Source organism: Aptenodytes patagonicus, chromosome 25 (genome assembly GCF_965638725.1).
Source record: "Aptenodytes patagonicus chromosome 25, bAptPat1.pri.cur, whole genome shotgun sequence".
Classification (NCBI taxonomy): Eukaryota; Metazoa; Chordata; class Aves; order Sphenisciformes; family Spheniscidae; genus Aptenodytes; species Aptenodytes patagonicus.
In genome coordinates, this window is record NC_134973.1 from 634,571 (window position 1) to 651,123 (window position 16,553).

The 16,553-nt window shown below is 56.8% G+C and overlaps 3 protein-coding genes across 3 annotated transcripts; 2 read left to right on the forward strand and 1 right to left on the reverse strand.

The window, feature by feature from the left end:
• Positions 1–821: 821 nt before the first annotated feature.
• Positions 822–5,290, forward strand: CD320 (CD320 molecule). The gene is made up of 5 exons (XM_076359435.1): positions 822–927; positions 1,122–1,337; positions 2,342–2,419; positions 2,774–2,922; positions 3,366–5,290. The coding sequence occupies exons 1-4, from the start codon at positions 822–824 to the stop codon at positions 2,917–2,919; spliced, it is 546 nt and encodes a 181-aa protein (XP_076215550.1). The 3' UTR covers positions 2,920–2,922; positions 3,366–5,290.
• Positions 5,291–5,957: 667 nt separating this feature from the next.
• Positions 5,958–10,907, forward strand: LOC143170835 (potassium voltage-gated channel subfamily V member 2-like). Its single transcript, XM_076359436.1, has 2 exons — positions 5,958–8,412; positions 9,855–10,907. Exons 1-2 carry the CDS (start codon positions 7,162–7,164, stop codon positions 10,125–10,127), a joined length of 1,524 nt encoding a protein of 507 aa, XP_076215551.1. The 5' UTR covers positions 5,958–7,161; the 3' UTR covers positions 10,128–10,907.
• A 1,758-nt stretch (positions 10,908–12,665) lies between these two features.
• On the reverse strand, positions 12,666–15,224 carry LOC143170844 (bone morphogenetic protein 2-like). Its single transcript, XM_076359448.1, has 5 exons — positions 14,963–15,224; positions 14,710–14,846; positions 14,189–14,311; positions 13,482–13,680; positions 12,666–13,072 (listed from the first exon to the last, which is right to left on the reverse strand). Exons 1-5 carry the CDS (start codon positions 15,222–15,224, stop codon positions 12,666–12,668), a joined length of 1,128 nt encoding a protein of 375 aa, XP_076215563.1.
• Between the last annotated feature and the right edge of the window lie 1,329 nt (positions 15,225–16,553).

The following is a 16,553-nucleotide window of genomic DNA, read 5'->3' on the forward strand; positions in this document are numbered from 1 at the left end:
CAGCTGAGATACCACTTAAGGACAGAGCTGAACAAAACACACCCTATTAAAAAAAAAAAAAGGACCCGATGCCCTGATTTTGCAGTAAGAGACACGAGTTAAGTAGCCTGTGGCACTCTTGCCACAAGTGCCCGATGTCCTGGTTGGGCCGCCCAGCTGCAGCGACATGCTTTCTGGATGCTGAGCGCTGTAGCCCAGTCCCTCCCCGATGACAACGGGTCACCTGGGCTCACGCTGCGGTGACCTGGCCATCGCAGTGCGCTACGCTGGTTATTTTTCAGTGAACCGCTGCAGCACGCGCCTGTTCCCCTGGAGCTGTTAGAGGACGCGGGAGGAGCGCCGGCGTGATTATGCGGAGCCCTTGCACAGCCAGCTGCCTGCCAGCAGCCGTTTTATCCCACCGCCTCAAGGGGATAAAGAGTCACAGGGAGAAGCAGAGGCGAATGCAGGCGCGGCTCCGCGGCGGCCGGCAGCTGAGGCCGAAGCGAGCTGAGAGGTGCACGGTGAAGGCCGGCTCGCTCTGAGCAAGCCGCCCTGCTCGAGGGGGGCCACGGCTCCCCGGGAGAGGCGCCGGCCCCCCCGCGAGGCCCGAGCCGGGGCCGCCGGCCCCGCCGCCGCGCGTGCCCCCCGCGGAGCCGAGGCCGCGCGACGCCCGCCCGCAGCGGAGGGTCCCGAGGGCGGGGCCTCCTCAAGGGCACGCGTGTGCGCCCGGCCCTCCCGGGCATCTCATTGGTGGCGGTGGTACCCGTGCGCATGCGCCCTCCCAGCGCGCGGCTGGCTTTATAGAGGCGCGGCGGGTCCCACGGGTCCGGGGGCGCGGCATGGCGCGGCTGCTGGTGCTGCTGCCGGTGCTGCTGCCGTCAGCGCTGCTGCTGCTGCTGCCGCCGCCGCCTGCGCTGCTGCTGCTGCTGCCGCCGCTGGGGAACGGTGAGTGGGGGGCGGGGCCGTGCCTCGGTTGTGCCTATTGGCTCCCCGCGCACGCTTTTCGCCCTCATTGGCGAAAATCCTGCGCGCGGGCTCGCCTCAGCGAGGGGCGCGGGGAGGTCGCGGCGGGCAGCGGCGGAGCGGGGAGGATCCCGCGGCTCCCCCGCGCCTCCTCACCCTCCGTCCGTCCCCCGCAGCGTCCCTGGCCGGCTGCCCCTCGGGCCAGTTCCAGTGCGAGCCCGGAGCCACCTGCTTCCCCTGGGAGTGGCGCTGCGATGGGCACCCCGACTGCGATGACGAGGGGGACGAGTGGGGCTGCGGGACGGCGACCCCGACCCCGGCGGAGCCGAGTCCTGACGGCGCTTGGGTGACCCCACCGCGGAGCTCGGCGGTGCTGCCCACCGGCAGCTCAGGTACGGGAGTGCGGCCGGCGGCACGGTCCCGTCGGTCGGCCGGGGGGAGGGGATGGCGGGCTGAGCCGCGGATGGCGGCGGCCATGCTTAGGGGGTGATAAACCAGACTAAAGCCTTTCATCTCTGTCGTTTTTAGCCTCTCTGAGACAGTTGCATTCATCACAGCTTGCTTTGGGCAGAGGGAGCACTGTAGGGTTAGCCCCACCTTAAGCTTCCTCCTGTGGAGACGGCGTTTAAACACTCATGGGCTCCCTCGGGAAGTGCCTTTGAAGTACCTTCTTCCAGAACATGCAATTCTGGCTGCTTCCTTCCAACAAGCCAGTGACATTGGAGTCTCTGTCCACCCTTCTGAGCTCCTCTGATCTCTGGGGAATGGACAAGCTGAAGGGAAAAGGATGGGGGAAGCACTTCTGGGCCATGCGGGCAGGATCAGAGCAGCAGATACTGGTATCTGTCAAGCTGAAGGGTGTGTGCATCCCCAGGACTGTTTGTGTCTGCTGCTCTGCTCCGAGATGCTCTGGAGCTTTCTTTGTCACAGACCTGTGGCGGTCTGAGGTGCTGTTCCAGCTTCCCTTACCCCGGGGGTTTCTGTGGTGTCTGGGAGCTGAAGCACCGTGGATGCGGAGAGGAGGATTACTGTAGGCACGAGAGACTGTATTTGGATTTGATGCCTGCACCAGTTCAGTTGGTAGGTGGGGAGATGAGCTGCATTTTGGTTGTACCTGGGGCTTCCCGGTGCCACGAGGAGAGGTTAGGATGCTGCAGCTACAGCTGGGAAATTTCCCAGCTTTCCTTGTTATGCATTTCCAGTAGGACTTTTTTTCCTCTGATGTGGGCTAACGGCCCACAGTAACGGCCGGTAAGATTTTGCTTAAATTGAAAAAGGCCTGTTGGCATTCTTGAGGTGAACTGGGAACTCAGCCAGGTTTGGGTTGGAGACTGCTTTGAATGCTGACCATAAAGTGAGTTGGAAGCCTGATGGACTTCTTGCTCTTTCCTCGCAGAGACTTCAGCTACGCCTGTGCCTGGGGACTCTGTGCCATCGAGGAGTCAAGGCCGCATGTGGGTCTTGATTATTGCAGGTATGTGAGACTCGGAGGGCTGCACATGGTCTTGGTCCTGGCTTGGGCTATAAATTGGGTATCCTGATGGAGTTAATTCCTGACCTGTATCAGTAGCTGCTTTCGCTGGGCTGGGAGGGCTAGGGGAGGCCTTACACCACAGCTTAGTCATTCCTCTGACTTGGACGCACTATGACCTTGGAAAGGCCATTCCATGCGATCTGGCACTAACTCACTTCCTCTCTCTGTCCCTTATCCTTGAGGGAAGCTGCTGATCTCTAGCTGTTGGCTAATGCTGTTGAGCAACAGAGCCCAGTACTGATGTCCAGACCAGGTGCAGTGAGTGGTTCTCTGCTTGTGCACTTTCCTCTCTAGTGCTCCTGAGCATCCTGGTAGCTGTGGGTTCTATTGCTGTGTGGGGCCTGTCCAAAGCCAAAAGGAGATCTGACATCTTCAGTCTTGAAAAAGCATCCAGGGAACAGCTGATGCCTGACAAGAGCCAGACAGGCTCATTTCCCTGAAGGGTAAGTTTCTCGCACCCCATGCGCTCTGTATGCATGAGGGAGAAATGCTTTCTTGCCCTGCGTTTCTAGCCTCTAGAGCTTTCCCCACTGGGGGTAGCTTTTCCCAGCTGTTCCTGCTGCTGGTCAGCCACATGCTTGGGGTTTCAGTCTGCCTTGAAGCAGCAGAACTCTCCCCTCATCTTCCTTCCTCGCAATCAGGCATGAAGGCTCTTGCTTGACTGCAGGGATAGTTGCACAGCCTAATCTGAGAAGATGATGGCTTCTTTTGATAGCGATGTGCTGGTCTCTGTCCTTCCTCTGCTGCCAAGGACACTGAGCACGCATGCTAAGATACTAATCTTCTGGTGTCGGTTGTTTTCCTCCACTTTGCACAAACTGAAGTCAAACCAGGTTTTTGCCCAAAGGACTGTGAATAACCAGGTGTTTTTCTGTTCTTGTAACAGGGATCTTTACCATGAGGTGATAAGATGGGACTAGCCTGGTCTCCCCTCTGCTCCCCACAGATGCTGACTGAATTGGACATCAGCTCTCAAATCTGGGTTGTTACACTGGAATAACAAGGAGGATGCTCCCCTTGGAAATGGGTCTTAGACTGTGGGACTACTTTGCCTCTGGAAAGAGCACAGAACCTTCCCTGGTGCTGTGAAATCACCCCTCACAAAGGTGGCAGAAATTTCTTCATTGTTCTTGCCTCCAGGGGTTGTTAATGCTGATTCTCACCAGTGTGGCCTTGGACCCAAAGATTTTATTCTCCATGAAATGACAGGTGCTAGGTGCTATTCAACTGTTTCCTTCCACTTCCAAAGCCAAGAGACTTTTTTCACCTGCCCCATTCTTCCCCCTGGATATTGTCAGGGAATGGGGGCTTTCTCATCCATTTCAGTAGGAGCTCACTGACTCCGCACAGATCAGACACATACTCCATGTTTGCGCTAGTGTTTTGATGCTACTCAATCCGATGTACAGGAAGCTTTTACTGACAGGTCAACCACAGGGGTGAAAGTTGAAAATCTTCCTGTCTGCTCTGGCTTTGCTGCGCTGCCACCCTGAGCGAGCAAGGGGCAAGCAGCTTCTCGGCACACTCCCTTCCAGCAAGGATCTCCGCCCTTTGCAGAACTCCACTTTCCACCCCAGTGCTGAACCCTGGATGTTGCTTCTCTAACACTGTTAATGGTGTCTTCCTTAAAACTGTTTTGACGTGAGTGGTGTCCCTCAAGGGTACGTACTGGGACCAGTGCTAATTAATACCGTCATCAGTGGTGTGTGTAGTGGGATCAAGTGCACCCTCAGCAAGTTTGTGGATGACACCAAGCTGAGTGGTGCAGTTGATTCACTTGAGGGAGGGGATGCCATCCAGAGGGACCTTCAGGCTGGAGAAGTGGACCCATGTGAACCTCCTGAAGTTCAATAAGGTCAAGTGCAAGGTCCTGCACCTTGGTCAGGGCAATCCCTGAAGAAGAGAAGGCTCCAAGGAGACCTTACTGTGTCTTTTCAATATATAAAAGGGACTTGCAAGAAAGATGTAGAGAGGCTTTTTACCAAGGCCTGTAGTCCTGACAGGACAAGGGGCAACAGTTATAAACTGAAAGAGGGTACATTTAGCTTGGACATAAGGAAGAAATGTTTTATGATGAGGGTGGTGAGACACTGTCACAGGTTGCCCAGAGAAGTTGTGGATGCCCCATCCCTGGAAATGTTCAAGGTCAGGTTGGACAGGCCTCTGAGGAACCTGATCTAGTGAAAGATGTCCCTGCCCACAGCAGGGGGGGTTGGACTGGATGATCTTTAAAGGTGCCTTCCAACCCAAACCATTCTATGTGTCTATGAGGTTTTGAGTGTTTGGCTTTTTGGCTTTTTTTTGGTTGGTTCGTTTTGCTTTCAGCTTGAAATAACTCGTGTCTTGGATCAAACACTCTGCATTGTGGCATGTGTAGCTCTTTCCGAATGGCTCAGAGCTGTACGCTTTTCAGAAGAACTGTCAGTGGAGGCAGGAGATTATTGACCAGTGCCTCTAGTTCAGTGTTGACCACGTATTCCTTCCACAAGTGTTCACCAAGTACAGAAAAGATAGAAAGCTGCTGCCTTGGCTGCTTGATCTCTGTGCCTTAAAGGTGAGAACTTGCCTTGCCGAGCAGACACCGGTCATCAGCCTTAGAGCAGGAGTTTTCCACTCCTGGATAGTGTGAGTGTGCTGCTGTACCCCACAGGAGAAAATTCTATATGTGGTACTGAGTTATTCCAGTGCTGCTATTGTTAGTACCAAGAGGTCATTTGCAGGGGTGCACACAACCTTGCTTCTGTTTCCACAGGGACAAGTGGAGATAGCTGTTGGTGAATGACACAGGAGAATAAAGAACTTGAAACATAATGAGTTCTGGATTTTTTTATTTTTCTTGGATTTGTGCATTTGCTTGAATTCTGTAGTCAGGAGGCTGGGGGCTGCATCACCTTTGGATTGTCACATCCTGGGAAAGAGGACTCGTGGTGGGTAGGCTGGCATGGGCAGATAGGGAAAGCAAGTGCTGCTGTGCCTGCCCGGGACTGAAGTGACTCCAGCAGACATCAGCTGTAATAGAAAAAACGAAATACAGGGAGCAGGGTGAACGGAGTGGGTGGAGACAAGAGAAACAGCTGGCACTGGCACCAGGGGAGGTCCTGCAGAATAGGTGACAGGTGGAAAGCTTAGCCAAGAACAAGGCGAAAAGCTTAACACCGTGCGAGCTTGTTCCTTTTTCATTGCAGCAAGGGAAAGGAGTGGGGTGCCCAGCAGAGCAGGAAGGTGCTTCAGAAATCCCAGCAGTCCAGGGCTGAGCTAGGGCTGATAGAAGTGCTTGTGCTGTTAGGGCCGTGTGGCAGAGGTCAGTTGCCACCAGCCTGTCCCAGATCATCCTCTAAGCTCGAGCTGCTGAGCTGAGATGTGCTGTTCTGTTATGTGGGGCAGAGCCCTTTGCTCTGTGCGATGGGGAGCAAGGCCGGTGGGTAAACTCGGCAGTCGCAGCCTCTTCCTGCTGCAAGATCATGCAGGTTTTGCTTACTGATCCCTGAGCTGAGTGTTTCAGGGTTGAAAGAAACACATTTTTATGGGTCTTGTGCCAAAACTTGGAGCCGTGTTTGTGACAGCAATTTCCCTTCCTCTGTCTGGTGCCAGAAGCATTTTTGTTGTCCTAATCCCCAGGCTCAGAGACTTCAATTGTAGTGGAGCCTGAGCTGCTTTTCAGCCTAGGAGCAGCTTTGTGCTCCAGGTCTCTGTATTTAATTAGGGCAGTTCATGGAAATCAATGTGATGTTGTACATGCTGAGGTAGGGTTGTGTTCCAGGGTAAGACATCAAAGATTGGCCCGTTTAACTTTGTTTCCCCTTTTACTTGCAATTCCTCCTTTTCAGTTCCTATAGTTCAGGGGAACTTTTACTGCATACTTGCATTCCCAGTGTCCCATCCCATGTTCCTGCTCCTGCTTGTGGGAGTAATGGGGCTGAAGGCCGGTGTGATGAGCAGGTGGCACAGGGCAGCGGTGCAGGAGCAACATGTCACGTTGGGGGTCTGCTCGGGCACTGGTTCCTTCACCTCTTCCCCTGTAAATCTGCACTGTGGGGTTTTGAGGGATGAGCTGGGAGGTAACAACCGTTTCCCTTCTCTGGGCTATGCAGCTGATGGAGCAGGGGCAGCTACATTAGCACTCGTGTGCTTAATGAATGACTGGTGCCAAGAGCAGCATCTGTTGTGGGGGTACAAAGCTGATGATTGATACAAATCCTGCATGTCTGCACCTTTCTGTGTCTGGCAAGGGAGGTCTTTCAGGGTTAAATCAAGGCAACTTCATGCTCTCTTTTCAACTTGCTATCGTGGATGCCCTCCTTGGAAACAGGGTAGCGTGTGACAAGCGCAAATGGCTAGTAAGAACAGAATAAGGAAAAAGAGAAGTGCAGAGCTGGAAATAGTTCCTTACATAAAGGGCTAGTGCTTCAATCGCATTATTGTCTTAAGGAACGGACACTTAGCTGCTTCCAACTCCTACAGTGCAAACTGCAATCTGATAAGCAATCAGCTTTGGGAACCTGGCCGGTGCCACGTGGCACCATGACACGGCCAGTGCCCCTCGGGCAGCAGCTCACCCCTGCTTCTCTGAGCTCGCAGCACTTGTCCCAGCCAGCGTACGCCTGGTGGGAGCATTCCCATGAAGCCAGAGCTGCTGTCCCACGGCCCATAACGGGAATCACTGCTTTGGAGGGTCAGGCACGATGAGGCAGCTGGGGACAAGGCGTGCGAGTCTCTCTGCCAGCCTGAAGATAGGGGATCGCCGGGGCTGCTGCCAGACACTGGAGGAAGAGGAAGTCAACATCCCGTTTGCGCAGGACAGCCTGGTAAAGCAATGGAGCTCCATGCAGAACGTGACGGACAGAAACCAGGGGAAAAGCAAGACTCCCATCCAAAGGAACAAGCACGTGCTCAACATTAACGTGGGTGGCAAATTGTTCCAGATAGCTTACAAGGTAGCAGCCCAGTATCCCATCACCAGGCTTGGGAAGCTGGCCCTTTATACAGACCCTATGAAGAAGCTGCAGCTCTGCGATGACTACTCGGTGCAGAAGAATGAGTACTTCTTTGACAGAGATCCTTCAATTTTCCACTACATCTTCCAATTCTACCACAGCGGGATCCTGTGGGTAATGGATGAGATGTGCCCCAGTAACTTTGTAGAGGAAATTGAGTACTGGGGAATCCATCTGAAATACTCCCAACGCTGCTGCCGGATCCTGTTTGAGGAAAAGCAAGATGAACTCAATGAGTACCTGAAAATACAGAAGGAGCTGGAGGCAGAACTGGAGCCCCTGGGCTCAGTGGAGCAGTTTGAGGGCAAATTTCTGGGACGGTTTCGGAAGATGATCTGGAACCTCATTGAGAACCCGTACTCTTCTGTCCCAGCAAAGATCATTGCTGTCATGTCGAGCATCTTTGTGCTTATCTCCATCATGGGCATGACACTGAGCACAGTGGAGGAGATGAAACACAAGACAGGGAAGATGTGGATTGAGCAGGTGGAGGTGGTCTGTGCCATCTTCTTCACCTCCGAATACCTCATGCGGCTTATAGCCTCCTCCAGCTTCAAGAAATTTTTGCGGGCAGCGTTTAATGCTGTGGACCTGGTGGCCATCCTGCCCTTCTACATCCAGATCCTCTTTGAAAATCTGGACGAAGGAGAAATGCTTTACCATGAGGAACTGCACAAGGTGGAGAATGTGAGCAAGCTGGGCAAAGTCCTCAAGCTCATCAAGCTCATGAGGATCTTCCGCATCCTCAAGCTGGCACGCCACTCCACCGGCCTCCGGGCCTTCGGCTTCACCATGCGCCAGTGCTACCAGCAGGTTTGCTGCCTCCTCCTCTTCATTGCCATGGGGGTCTTCACCTTCTCTGCTCTCATGCACTCGGTGGAACATGATGTCCCAGGCACCAACTTCACCAGTATCCCCTGCGCATGGTGGTGGGCAGCGGTAAGGTGTGAGCACCTTCTTCCAGAGAGGGGTGCAGTGGGGCTCCGTGGGTAGGGGCTGCCCTGGTGCTCAAGGGATTCACCACTGCTGCTGGCCAGGAGGCAGAAAAGGGCCCAGTCTTCCCGACAGCTCAGTAATGGTGGGAAACCGAGAGCCCTGCATGCTCTGAGAAATCAGAGATTTGGACTAAGCTCAGAGGCTTGAAAGCTGGTGCTGGGGTGGGATGGTGGGACAGAGGTGGTGGCCTGGAAACCCCCAGGCCTGGGTTAGTGACAAGGGGGATGTAACTCAGCCTGGGCTTCATCTGTCATGGGACCCAAGTGTTGGGTGGATGTGGTTCAGACCCCGTGGGCATGGGGACAGCCGCCTGGGACAGCCTGAGTCTTGTGCAGCATTGCAGCCCGGCTCGGCTCGGGAGGCTTGAGGGGGTCAGAGCTTGTGGGGCTGAGCCGGGGGACCCAGGGCTGCATGCGAGAACCAAGGAAACATGGTCACACCGTGCCTCAGCCCGTGTCCTGAGAGAGGACACAGACCGGGGTGTGCTGCAGCCCGGGACAGGAGCCCTTGTTTGCTGCTCTGCTCATGCTGGGAGCCGCCAGCTCTGCTGAGCCGAGCGCTATAGTAAACCTGGGATTACCTCCGAGATGAGGAGCAGCTAAAGCACTTGAGAGCCAGGGGTTATGAGGGCATTTTGATTTACCAATGAAATGATGCCACAGATCACTTCTGCTCTTATAATCCCCCTTGGCCACCACAGGCTGCCTGCTTCAAATTCATCCCTCCTCAAGGAAGTGCAAAATCACTTCGCAAAATCACCAGCTTTGCATATTTAAATGTCACAGGCTGATCCTGTACCTGGTCAGCATGGCTCCATGCAAAGCCCAAACCTCTCTGCCTCAGCTCTCACCCTGTCCCCATAGTCCTGCTCCCCTGTCATCCAAAAGCGGTTCCTCTGGGTGCATTCCTGGGCAGTGCCTCTGTTTCCCTTGGAGGGAGGGTCTGGGAAGCTTCGTTCCTGTGGGACTGGGCAGCTTACAGCCAGGAAGCACCGGAGCCGCTGCTCCGTGGGGGCAGGAAGCTCCAGCAGACAGTCTGGCTGCTGGGGAAAGCTCAGCCCGGTGATGTCCAGCTGCTTTTGAAGAGACACACGCGAAGGGGAGGAGGGAGCAGGGAGACTTGCCTCTGGTCTCTGCTGTTGGGGCCTCATCCAGCCCTTTCCTTGGGTTCTCCAAACCTGCCAGGTGCAGCCCGGGGCGCTGAGCCCTGTCTGTGCAGGCTGCTGGAGCAGGGACAGCCAAGCTGGCTGCAGCTAAAGTGCAGTGCCGTTCCCAGGGGATACCCGGCTCCCACACAGGGGCAGGGGGAGGTGGGTCCCAGCACCAGCAGGCGAGGTCTGCTGGACTTGTTCATGTAGGATTTTATCCTTTCCCTTCCTCACCCAGGTCAGCCTCTCCACTGTGGGCTACGGAGACAGCGTGCCCGACACGGTGCTCGGCAGGGTGGTGGCGTTTGGCTGCATCTCCTTTGGCATCATCCTCAACGGCATGCCCATCTCCATCCTCTACAACAAGTTTTCTGACTACTATGCCAAGCTGAAGGCCCATGAGAACAAGACCAGCCACTCACTCAAGCTCTCCAGGAGGATCTGCTTGAAGGAGCGAGTCCTGCGGAAGCTGTCAGAGTGCTGCAGAGACGACCCTCACTGTCACCACTGACCATTGGCCCTTCACCCCCCGAACACCCCCTCCACCATGACGCGTCCTGCCCTCCAGCCTGGCCGTCCCTCCAGCAGGTCCTGTCTCCTAGGGAGGCTCCACAACTCAGGCAGCGAGTAGCAAGTCACAGCAGCGTCTGGGGGGGGGTCTGCTGTTGTACAGGTGCTGCTGCCAGCTCGGGCTGTTTGGAAGGATGAAACATGCCTGTGACTGTGTTGTGACCTTCCTCAATATTGCATGCTGGACCCTGCTGTCCCGCAGAGTGGTCAGTAAAGACCAGCTAAAGACTGCGCTGTACGGCCAATGCAGGACATCTGTCTGTCATGGTCTGGGGCATGGGGCACCCCGAGGACACAGGAAGCAAGCGGTGGGATGCATGAGGCTGAACTCTGTCACCTTTCTGAGGATGGTAGAAGTAGACACCCATGATGAGATGAAGGCCGGTGTGACACCTGCACAGGTGCTGCTCTGCTCCCGGGTTGAGTGGGACATACACAGCCTCGCCCTGCCAGGCAGTAGCCCAGGACCCCATGACTCCTTCCCAGCCGAGCAGACGTTCAGCCCAGGCTGAGTCCAGCATGGGGATTTGGGTGAAGGCCCGCAAAAAGGACTGCAGCCATGCGTCCTTCCAGCCAAACCCACTTTCCTTCCCACTGCCCTGAGAGCCTGAGGGCACGGTCCTGGCTCAGGATGCTGCTGCAATAGGAACCGCGGGCACCCTGGGGGTGCAGAGCTGGTAGCCAGAGCATCCCCAGGAACAGGCATTTAATAAACCAGGCCAAAACCATTCATTGTCTTGGATTATTGGCCAGCCGCTTGGTGTAATTCAGTAAAGTGCTCGTAATTCGGGGGTGAGGAGGGGATGTCTCCTCAAGGCTCACAACCACCTCTCCTGCAGTCTCTCTCTCCTGTAAATCTCTCTCTCATCGGTGGGAGGATGGGGCTCTTGTGGGACACGGGTGAGCCTGTCTGCATATTGGTTTTGGGATGAGGTGCCTGACCCTGGGTGCATTGGAAGAGGAGCTGGGACATCTGCATGTGCTCAGGACGCACCAGTTGGCTCTGCCCTGTGTTCACATGCCGGTGGCAGTGGGGGGCAGTGGGGGACACATCTGTGGGGCACAGGGGAAGGATTTGCCCCTCCAGTGTGGGACCATATCTAGTCAATGAGGTCCTGGGGAGATTCACCCTTCCCCTGGGTGGGATGGGGAGAGGGATGCCAGGCTGCAGGGCAGGCAGTGGCGAGGAAGGGCCGACAGCTGCTGGTGCTGCTTTTGGGTGAGCAGTGGGAGGAAACTGGTGCCCGCCAGGCCAGGGTGGGATTTGGTCACTTGCGAGCTGGGCTTGGAGATGAAGAGCTGCTGGGGGGGCCTGGTGTCAGCCTGGGACCACGGTTAAGCCACTGCTGTTAGAAACTGTTGGAAAGAGGCTTGGAGGGGCTGAACCCTCTGGCAGGGACAGCCACGCTCCCGCCGATTCCTGGACCACAGGGGACAAGGGAGCTGTGCCAGCAGGTGCAAGACAGGGACCCCTGCCCTGACGCCCAGCACCTACACCCACTCCCTGGTACCCACACTGACATCAGCCCTCTGTACACCCCCCCAGCACCAACCCGGCCCCACAACATTGGTCAGCTCTGTTTTCCACCCCATTTCTCTTCCACAAGGAACTTTCTCTCTGGGCACGGTGCAGCCTCCTCCAGCCATCTTCACCCAATACTGTCTTTCCCCACCACCCACCCGCCCCGGCAGCATCACCTCCGGGCACCTCTACAGTCCCCCTCAATCCCAGACCCTGTCACTGCATCTCCCCACGCGCCCCCATCACCTGCTCAGGGATCCCCTCCCAGCCCCCATTGTCGGCTGGCTGATGGATCCTGAGATCATTCAGCTTCCAAGGAACGGGGCTTAGCAACTGAACCCACCCCTGGAGACTGTGCTGCAGCTGAATCTTTATCTCTCTGCTTGCATCACCCCTCCCTATGGCCGCAGGGTTTGCTCGCCCTCAGCCAGCCCCGTCCCAGGCAGCGGTCCCACAAGCAGCCCCTTGGAGAACGGCACTTTTAATAGTTCCTCTGAATTCATTTTACAAGTCACAACAATGCAGAAATGTACAGACATTTACAGGACATTGTACAAGCGGTTTCTGTCATATATTAGTGCTTTTGCTATATACATATAGTACAGCTTGCGGGAAGCCTCTGCACAGGCAAGGAAACCTGCGCCCCTGCACAGGGCACCCCAAAATGGAGCTGTTGCCCCAGGGCTGCCCAGTCGCACAGGCTCACTCAGGTCAATTTAATCAGAGCTTGGTCGCATGGGCTCATTCAAGTCGATTTAATTAGAGCTCGGCCCTGAGCCTTCCCGGGCACTACCGGGGGGTGATGCCAACTGGGGCAGAGCCGGGCATCCCCTTGCTTTGCTTGCCCCAGTCTCTTTTAGAGGGTTTTGTGGGAGAGAGACCCTCGCAGAGATGCTCTGGAGGGAGTGGTAGCAGTCTCCGCCGTGGTGGCGTTTCCACCTTCCTGCTCCTCCTGCCTCAGTGGCAGCCGCAGCTCCCGGCCACCATGTCGTCATACTGCTTAAGGACCACGTTCTCGTCATCGTCAAAGTAGAGGAGGTTGATGGAGTAGAGCTTGTCGGGCACGCAGCAGGGGCTGCTGACGCCCTCGCTCAGCTTGAGGGCGTTGATGATGGACTGCACGGTGGCGTGGTTCGTCGGCCGCATGTTCTCACCCAGCGGGAAGGGGCAGGAGCCCTTGCAGTGGTAGGCGTTGTACCCCCGCGGCGAGATGATCCAGCCGGACCAGCCGATCTCCTCGAAGTCCACAGACAAGGGATGCCTCTGGCAGGGCTGGAGCCGGTCCAGCGAGCGTGTGCTGCGTGGCCCAGTCAGCTTGGGCACCGACATTTTTTCAGGGAGAATGGGAGCCTGAGGCTGTAAATCTGCCAGAAAGGAGCACCCGATGCCATTAGCCATTGCACAAGCCTGGGAGGAGGGAGAACATGGTGCAGCCCTCCCCCCCCCCAGCCACCCCTCCCCACAGGTTTTTGTCTGCAGCTGTCTGGTGCAGCGAGCCCTTTGGTCACAGCCTGTCACCAGCCCAGGCAGAGCCACCAGGAGGTGACAACTTCACAGCCCCACGGCCACACGCATCAGGGCAAGCAAAATCCAGATTTACATCTGCAAGTCTGCACCCCTGCACAGACTAAACCAGAAAGGAGGCGGCCTCTCCTTCTGGCCAGAGAAGGAGCTTTGGATTTGAAGGAGCCCAAGTGCAGGGTGCACCCCAGCACCCCGCAGGCGAGGAGATGGCAGCACCGAGGGAGCCGTGCCAGGGCGTGTGGGACCCACCTGGGAAGCCGGCCATGGGCAGGGACGCTCCCCGGCGCCCGTCGTCCGTGAACAGGACCAACATGGGCTTCTTGCTCTCATGGTGGTCCCTGCTGGTTGCGAACTGCAGCAGTGGGGGGTCGAGCGGGCTCCCGCCCAGGCCCTGGACTGTCACCAGCAAACCCTGGTTGCTGCTTTCGTCTTCGGTCCAGTCACGAACCTGGGGAACCAAACCAGTGTCACCATGGCACCACAGGCCAGGACAGGCACCGCGCTGGTGTCCCCACGGCAGGTGCCAGGCCAGCAGACCCAGCACCCTGTCAGCAGTGGGGCAGCGTGAACCAGGACCCCCCACACACACACCCCCCACACCCCCCGCCCATGGCCACACTCCGTCTCCCAGCCATGGGAAGGGGCTGTGCTGCTCTGGGGACTGTGGCACAGGGGACATCGTGGCAGGAGCCAGCACCGGCGTTATCTGTGGAGCAGCAGGACTGGTCTGGGGCAGGATGGAGCAGCCCCCCCCGAGGCTCTTGGCAGGGCTTTTTCTTACCACCCCTCCTAGAGGCTGTATCCCCGCCACATTGCTGCAGAGACTACAGATAGGAAATTGCATTGGAGCCCTAATGGCTGCTGGGGGTGAAATGGGTTAAAAAAAAAAAAAGCTCCTCCATGCAAACCCCCAGGGTTCCCTCTGTGCCACCCGAACCAGGGGAAAAGCAACTCACAGCCTGCGTGATGGCAAAGACCTCCCAGCCGGAGCCCTGCAGTGAGATGAGCCTGGCTGCCAGCAGCTTCTTTCCTCCGGGGGCGTCCGGCTCGCTCTTCTCCAACACTTGGTAGACGCTGACCTGGGGAAGGCAGCAAAGGGTGGTTACCACCAGTGCATCCTGCCCGAGGGGAAAGACCCCGGACATAGGTACTGGGGAAAAAAAAAGGTGGGAGATAGGGGAGTTGTCAGCTTGGATTTGTCACAACCCACAGGTGCCTTGGCTGGTGCGTGCACAAACCAGAATGATATTTAAGAACCCGCCATTGTTAAATCATTGTGATTCTCTGTGCAACGTGGCGACATTCGGTTGTATGGATTTCACAGAGCTGGACCAGGCTCCCACTGCAGGCGAGTGACTGCAGCGTGCCAGTGGCATCCTCGGGCACAGGCTGGGGCACATCCCTGTTCCCATCCCCATCCCCACCCCCATTTCCGTCCCCATCCCCATCCCTGTCCCCGTCCCATCCCCCTCCTCACCTGGCAGAAGTGGTGCCTTTTGGGCCCGTCGGTAGCCCTCGGCCAGAGGCGGAAGAGATGCAGCTCTGCTGTCAGGATCTTCTCGTTCTTGGCCACGCTGGAGAGGACGAAGAAGAACCGCATCTTCTCGCCGTGAGCTGGAGGGAAGGACGGGTTGAGAAGTGGAGCCAAACCACGGGCGGCACCTCTGCCAGCTGCGCTTGGCCCCTTCCCGCAGCCCTGTCCCCAGTACTGCAGGGACCCCCCCCCTTACTTTTATCCAAGAAGCTGCGGACCGTGTTGCCCTCCAGGATGTCGGGGTTCTTGGTGACACCATCCGCATTGGCGACGGTGTTGAATAGATCCACCATGTACTGGGGCGGCTGCTTGAAGTGAGCCGGGGGGGGTGGGGGGTCTTCCATGCCAAAGACTTCCAGGAGCCTCTTCAGTGCCTCAGCCCGCCTGCTCGCCGCACCAGCTGGACTCGGGCACGCTGGCTTGGCCAGGGCCAGCAGCAGCAGCATGGTCCCCAGCATGGCTCTGCTGTCCCTGCCCCAGCTCGACTCCCCCCTGCCTCCCCGTCGCTGCATTTATAACTCGCTGGAAAGATGGATTGGAGTCAAATATGCACAAGAGCAATCAGGAGGGTAAAGAGAGCTAATTGCCATGCTAACAAGGTGCAAAGCTGGGCTCCTAGGCGCCCTGCGCCAATTAGCCCCAGTACACAAGCAGGAGGGGAGGACGGCTCACCCCAGCACTCCCTGGGGCTGGCAGGGGACACGGGGGTCTGGGGCTGCGCAGCTCCTCGGCAAGGCCCTAGCTGGGCTGCGTTTGCTCTCTGTAGGAGACTAACTGGTTTTTAATGATGGCACTAATAGGACAAACAGGAGGACCTTTGTGTGGAGGAATGCACCCCTCCAAGAGCGGAGCAGGCTGGATGAGCCATCCCATCTCTGCCCTGCTGCAGCAGCTTGTGCTGCCTCGCGCCGCAGCCACTGCCAGGAGCGAGGAGCATCGGGGGGCTCGGTGTCACACCGGTGTCCCCATCCCATGTCCCTATCAAGCGCGCAGGGTGGGGTGCCCAGGTACCCTTCACGCAGCAGGGGCAGCCCAGGCTGCATGTCCCCTATGCTCCCCACTGCAACGCCCGCGCAAAGGAGCCCGGCGAGCCGAGAGCACGGTGCAAAGTGGGTTTCCAGTGGAGAACCGGCAGCCCTGGGGGCTGCAGCTTCCTTCCACAGCACTGCCAGGCCCTGGGCTGCGGCAGTAACTCAGCAACAGGAGGAACCAAACCAAAATTAAGCTTTTTTTCTTAAAAAAAAAAGCCAATTGGCTTCCTGGGGATTAAAAGGCATTTGCTGCTACTTCCTGAATGCTTGATATTAATGAAATATCACGAGAACCCTATGGACTCCAGATGAGGGGATAAAAGCCAATTCTTTTGCTCTTATTCCCCAAGCACAGAGAAACCGGGTTGGTGAAGGTGGATGTGTTGACACGGTACGCTCGGACTCTTTACATTTGCTGTTTGTTTTAATGCCATATGACTGAAAGGAAGAAAATAGCATTATACAATACACATCAGAGCAGGATTAGAAAAGCCTGTTAGGTCTTACAGGGAACAGGGAAACCCCGTGTGAATGAGGCCCACCGGTACGGGCTCTGCGAGAGGCTTGGCCCGGGGAGGGGAAGGTGCAGGAGTGGAAGGTGCAGGAGTGGAGCCAGCACCATCCATCTGTCCGTCTGCCGGCAGGGACCGAGCAGCGCTCCCCGGCCCCGCAGGCACCCGGCTGAAGCACTTCCAGGCCAACGCGACAGGAGACAAGCTGAAGGCTACTTGCCCAGTTGGTGTCTATAATTTATTC

Excerpts from the sequence above, each read along its gene's own strand:
- LOC143170835 (XM_076359436.1), top strand. The coding sequence starts at position 7,162 with ATGAGGCAGCTGGGGACAAGGCGTGCGAGTCTCTCTGCCAGCCTGAAG. Across the intron at positions 8,413-9,854 it reads GCGCATGGTGGTGGGCAGCG|GTCAGCCTCTCCACTGTGGG; the intron begins GTAAGGTGTGAG and ends TTCCTCACCCAG.
- CD320 (XM_076359435.1), top strand. The coding sequence starts at position 822 with ATGGCGCGGCTGCTGGTGCTGCTGCCGGTGCTGCTGCCGTCAGCGCTG. Across the intron at positions 928-1,121 it reads GCTGCCGCCGCTGGGGAACG|CGTCCCTGGCCGGCTGCCCC; the intron begins GTGAGTGGGGGG and ends CGTCCCCCGCAG. Across the intron at positions 2,420-2,773 it reads GTGGGTCTTGATTATTGCAG|TGCTCCTGAGCATCCTGGTA; the intron begins GTATGTGAGACT and ends TTTCCTCTCTAG.
- LOC143170844 (XM_076359448.1), bottom strand. The coding sequence starts at position 15,224 with ATGCTGGGGACCATGCTGCTGCTGCTGGCCCTGGCCAAGCCAGCGTGC. Across the intron at positions 14,847-14,962 it reads CCGCAGCTTCTTGGATAAAA|CTCACGGCGAGAAGATGCGG; the intron begins GTAAGGGGGGGG and ends CCTTCCCTCCAG. Across the intron at positions 14,312-14,709 it reads AAAGGCACCACTTCTGCCAG|GTCAGCGTCTACCAAGTGTT; the intron begins GTGAGGAGGGGG and ends TGCCTTCCCCAG.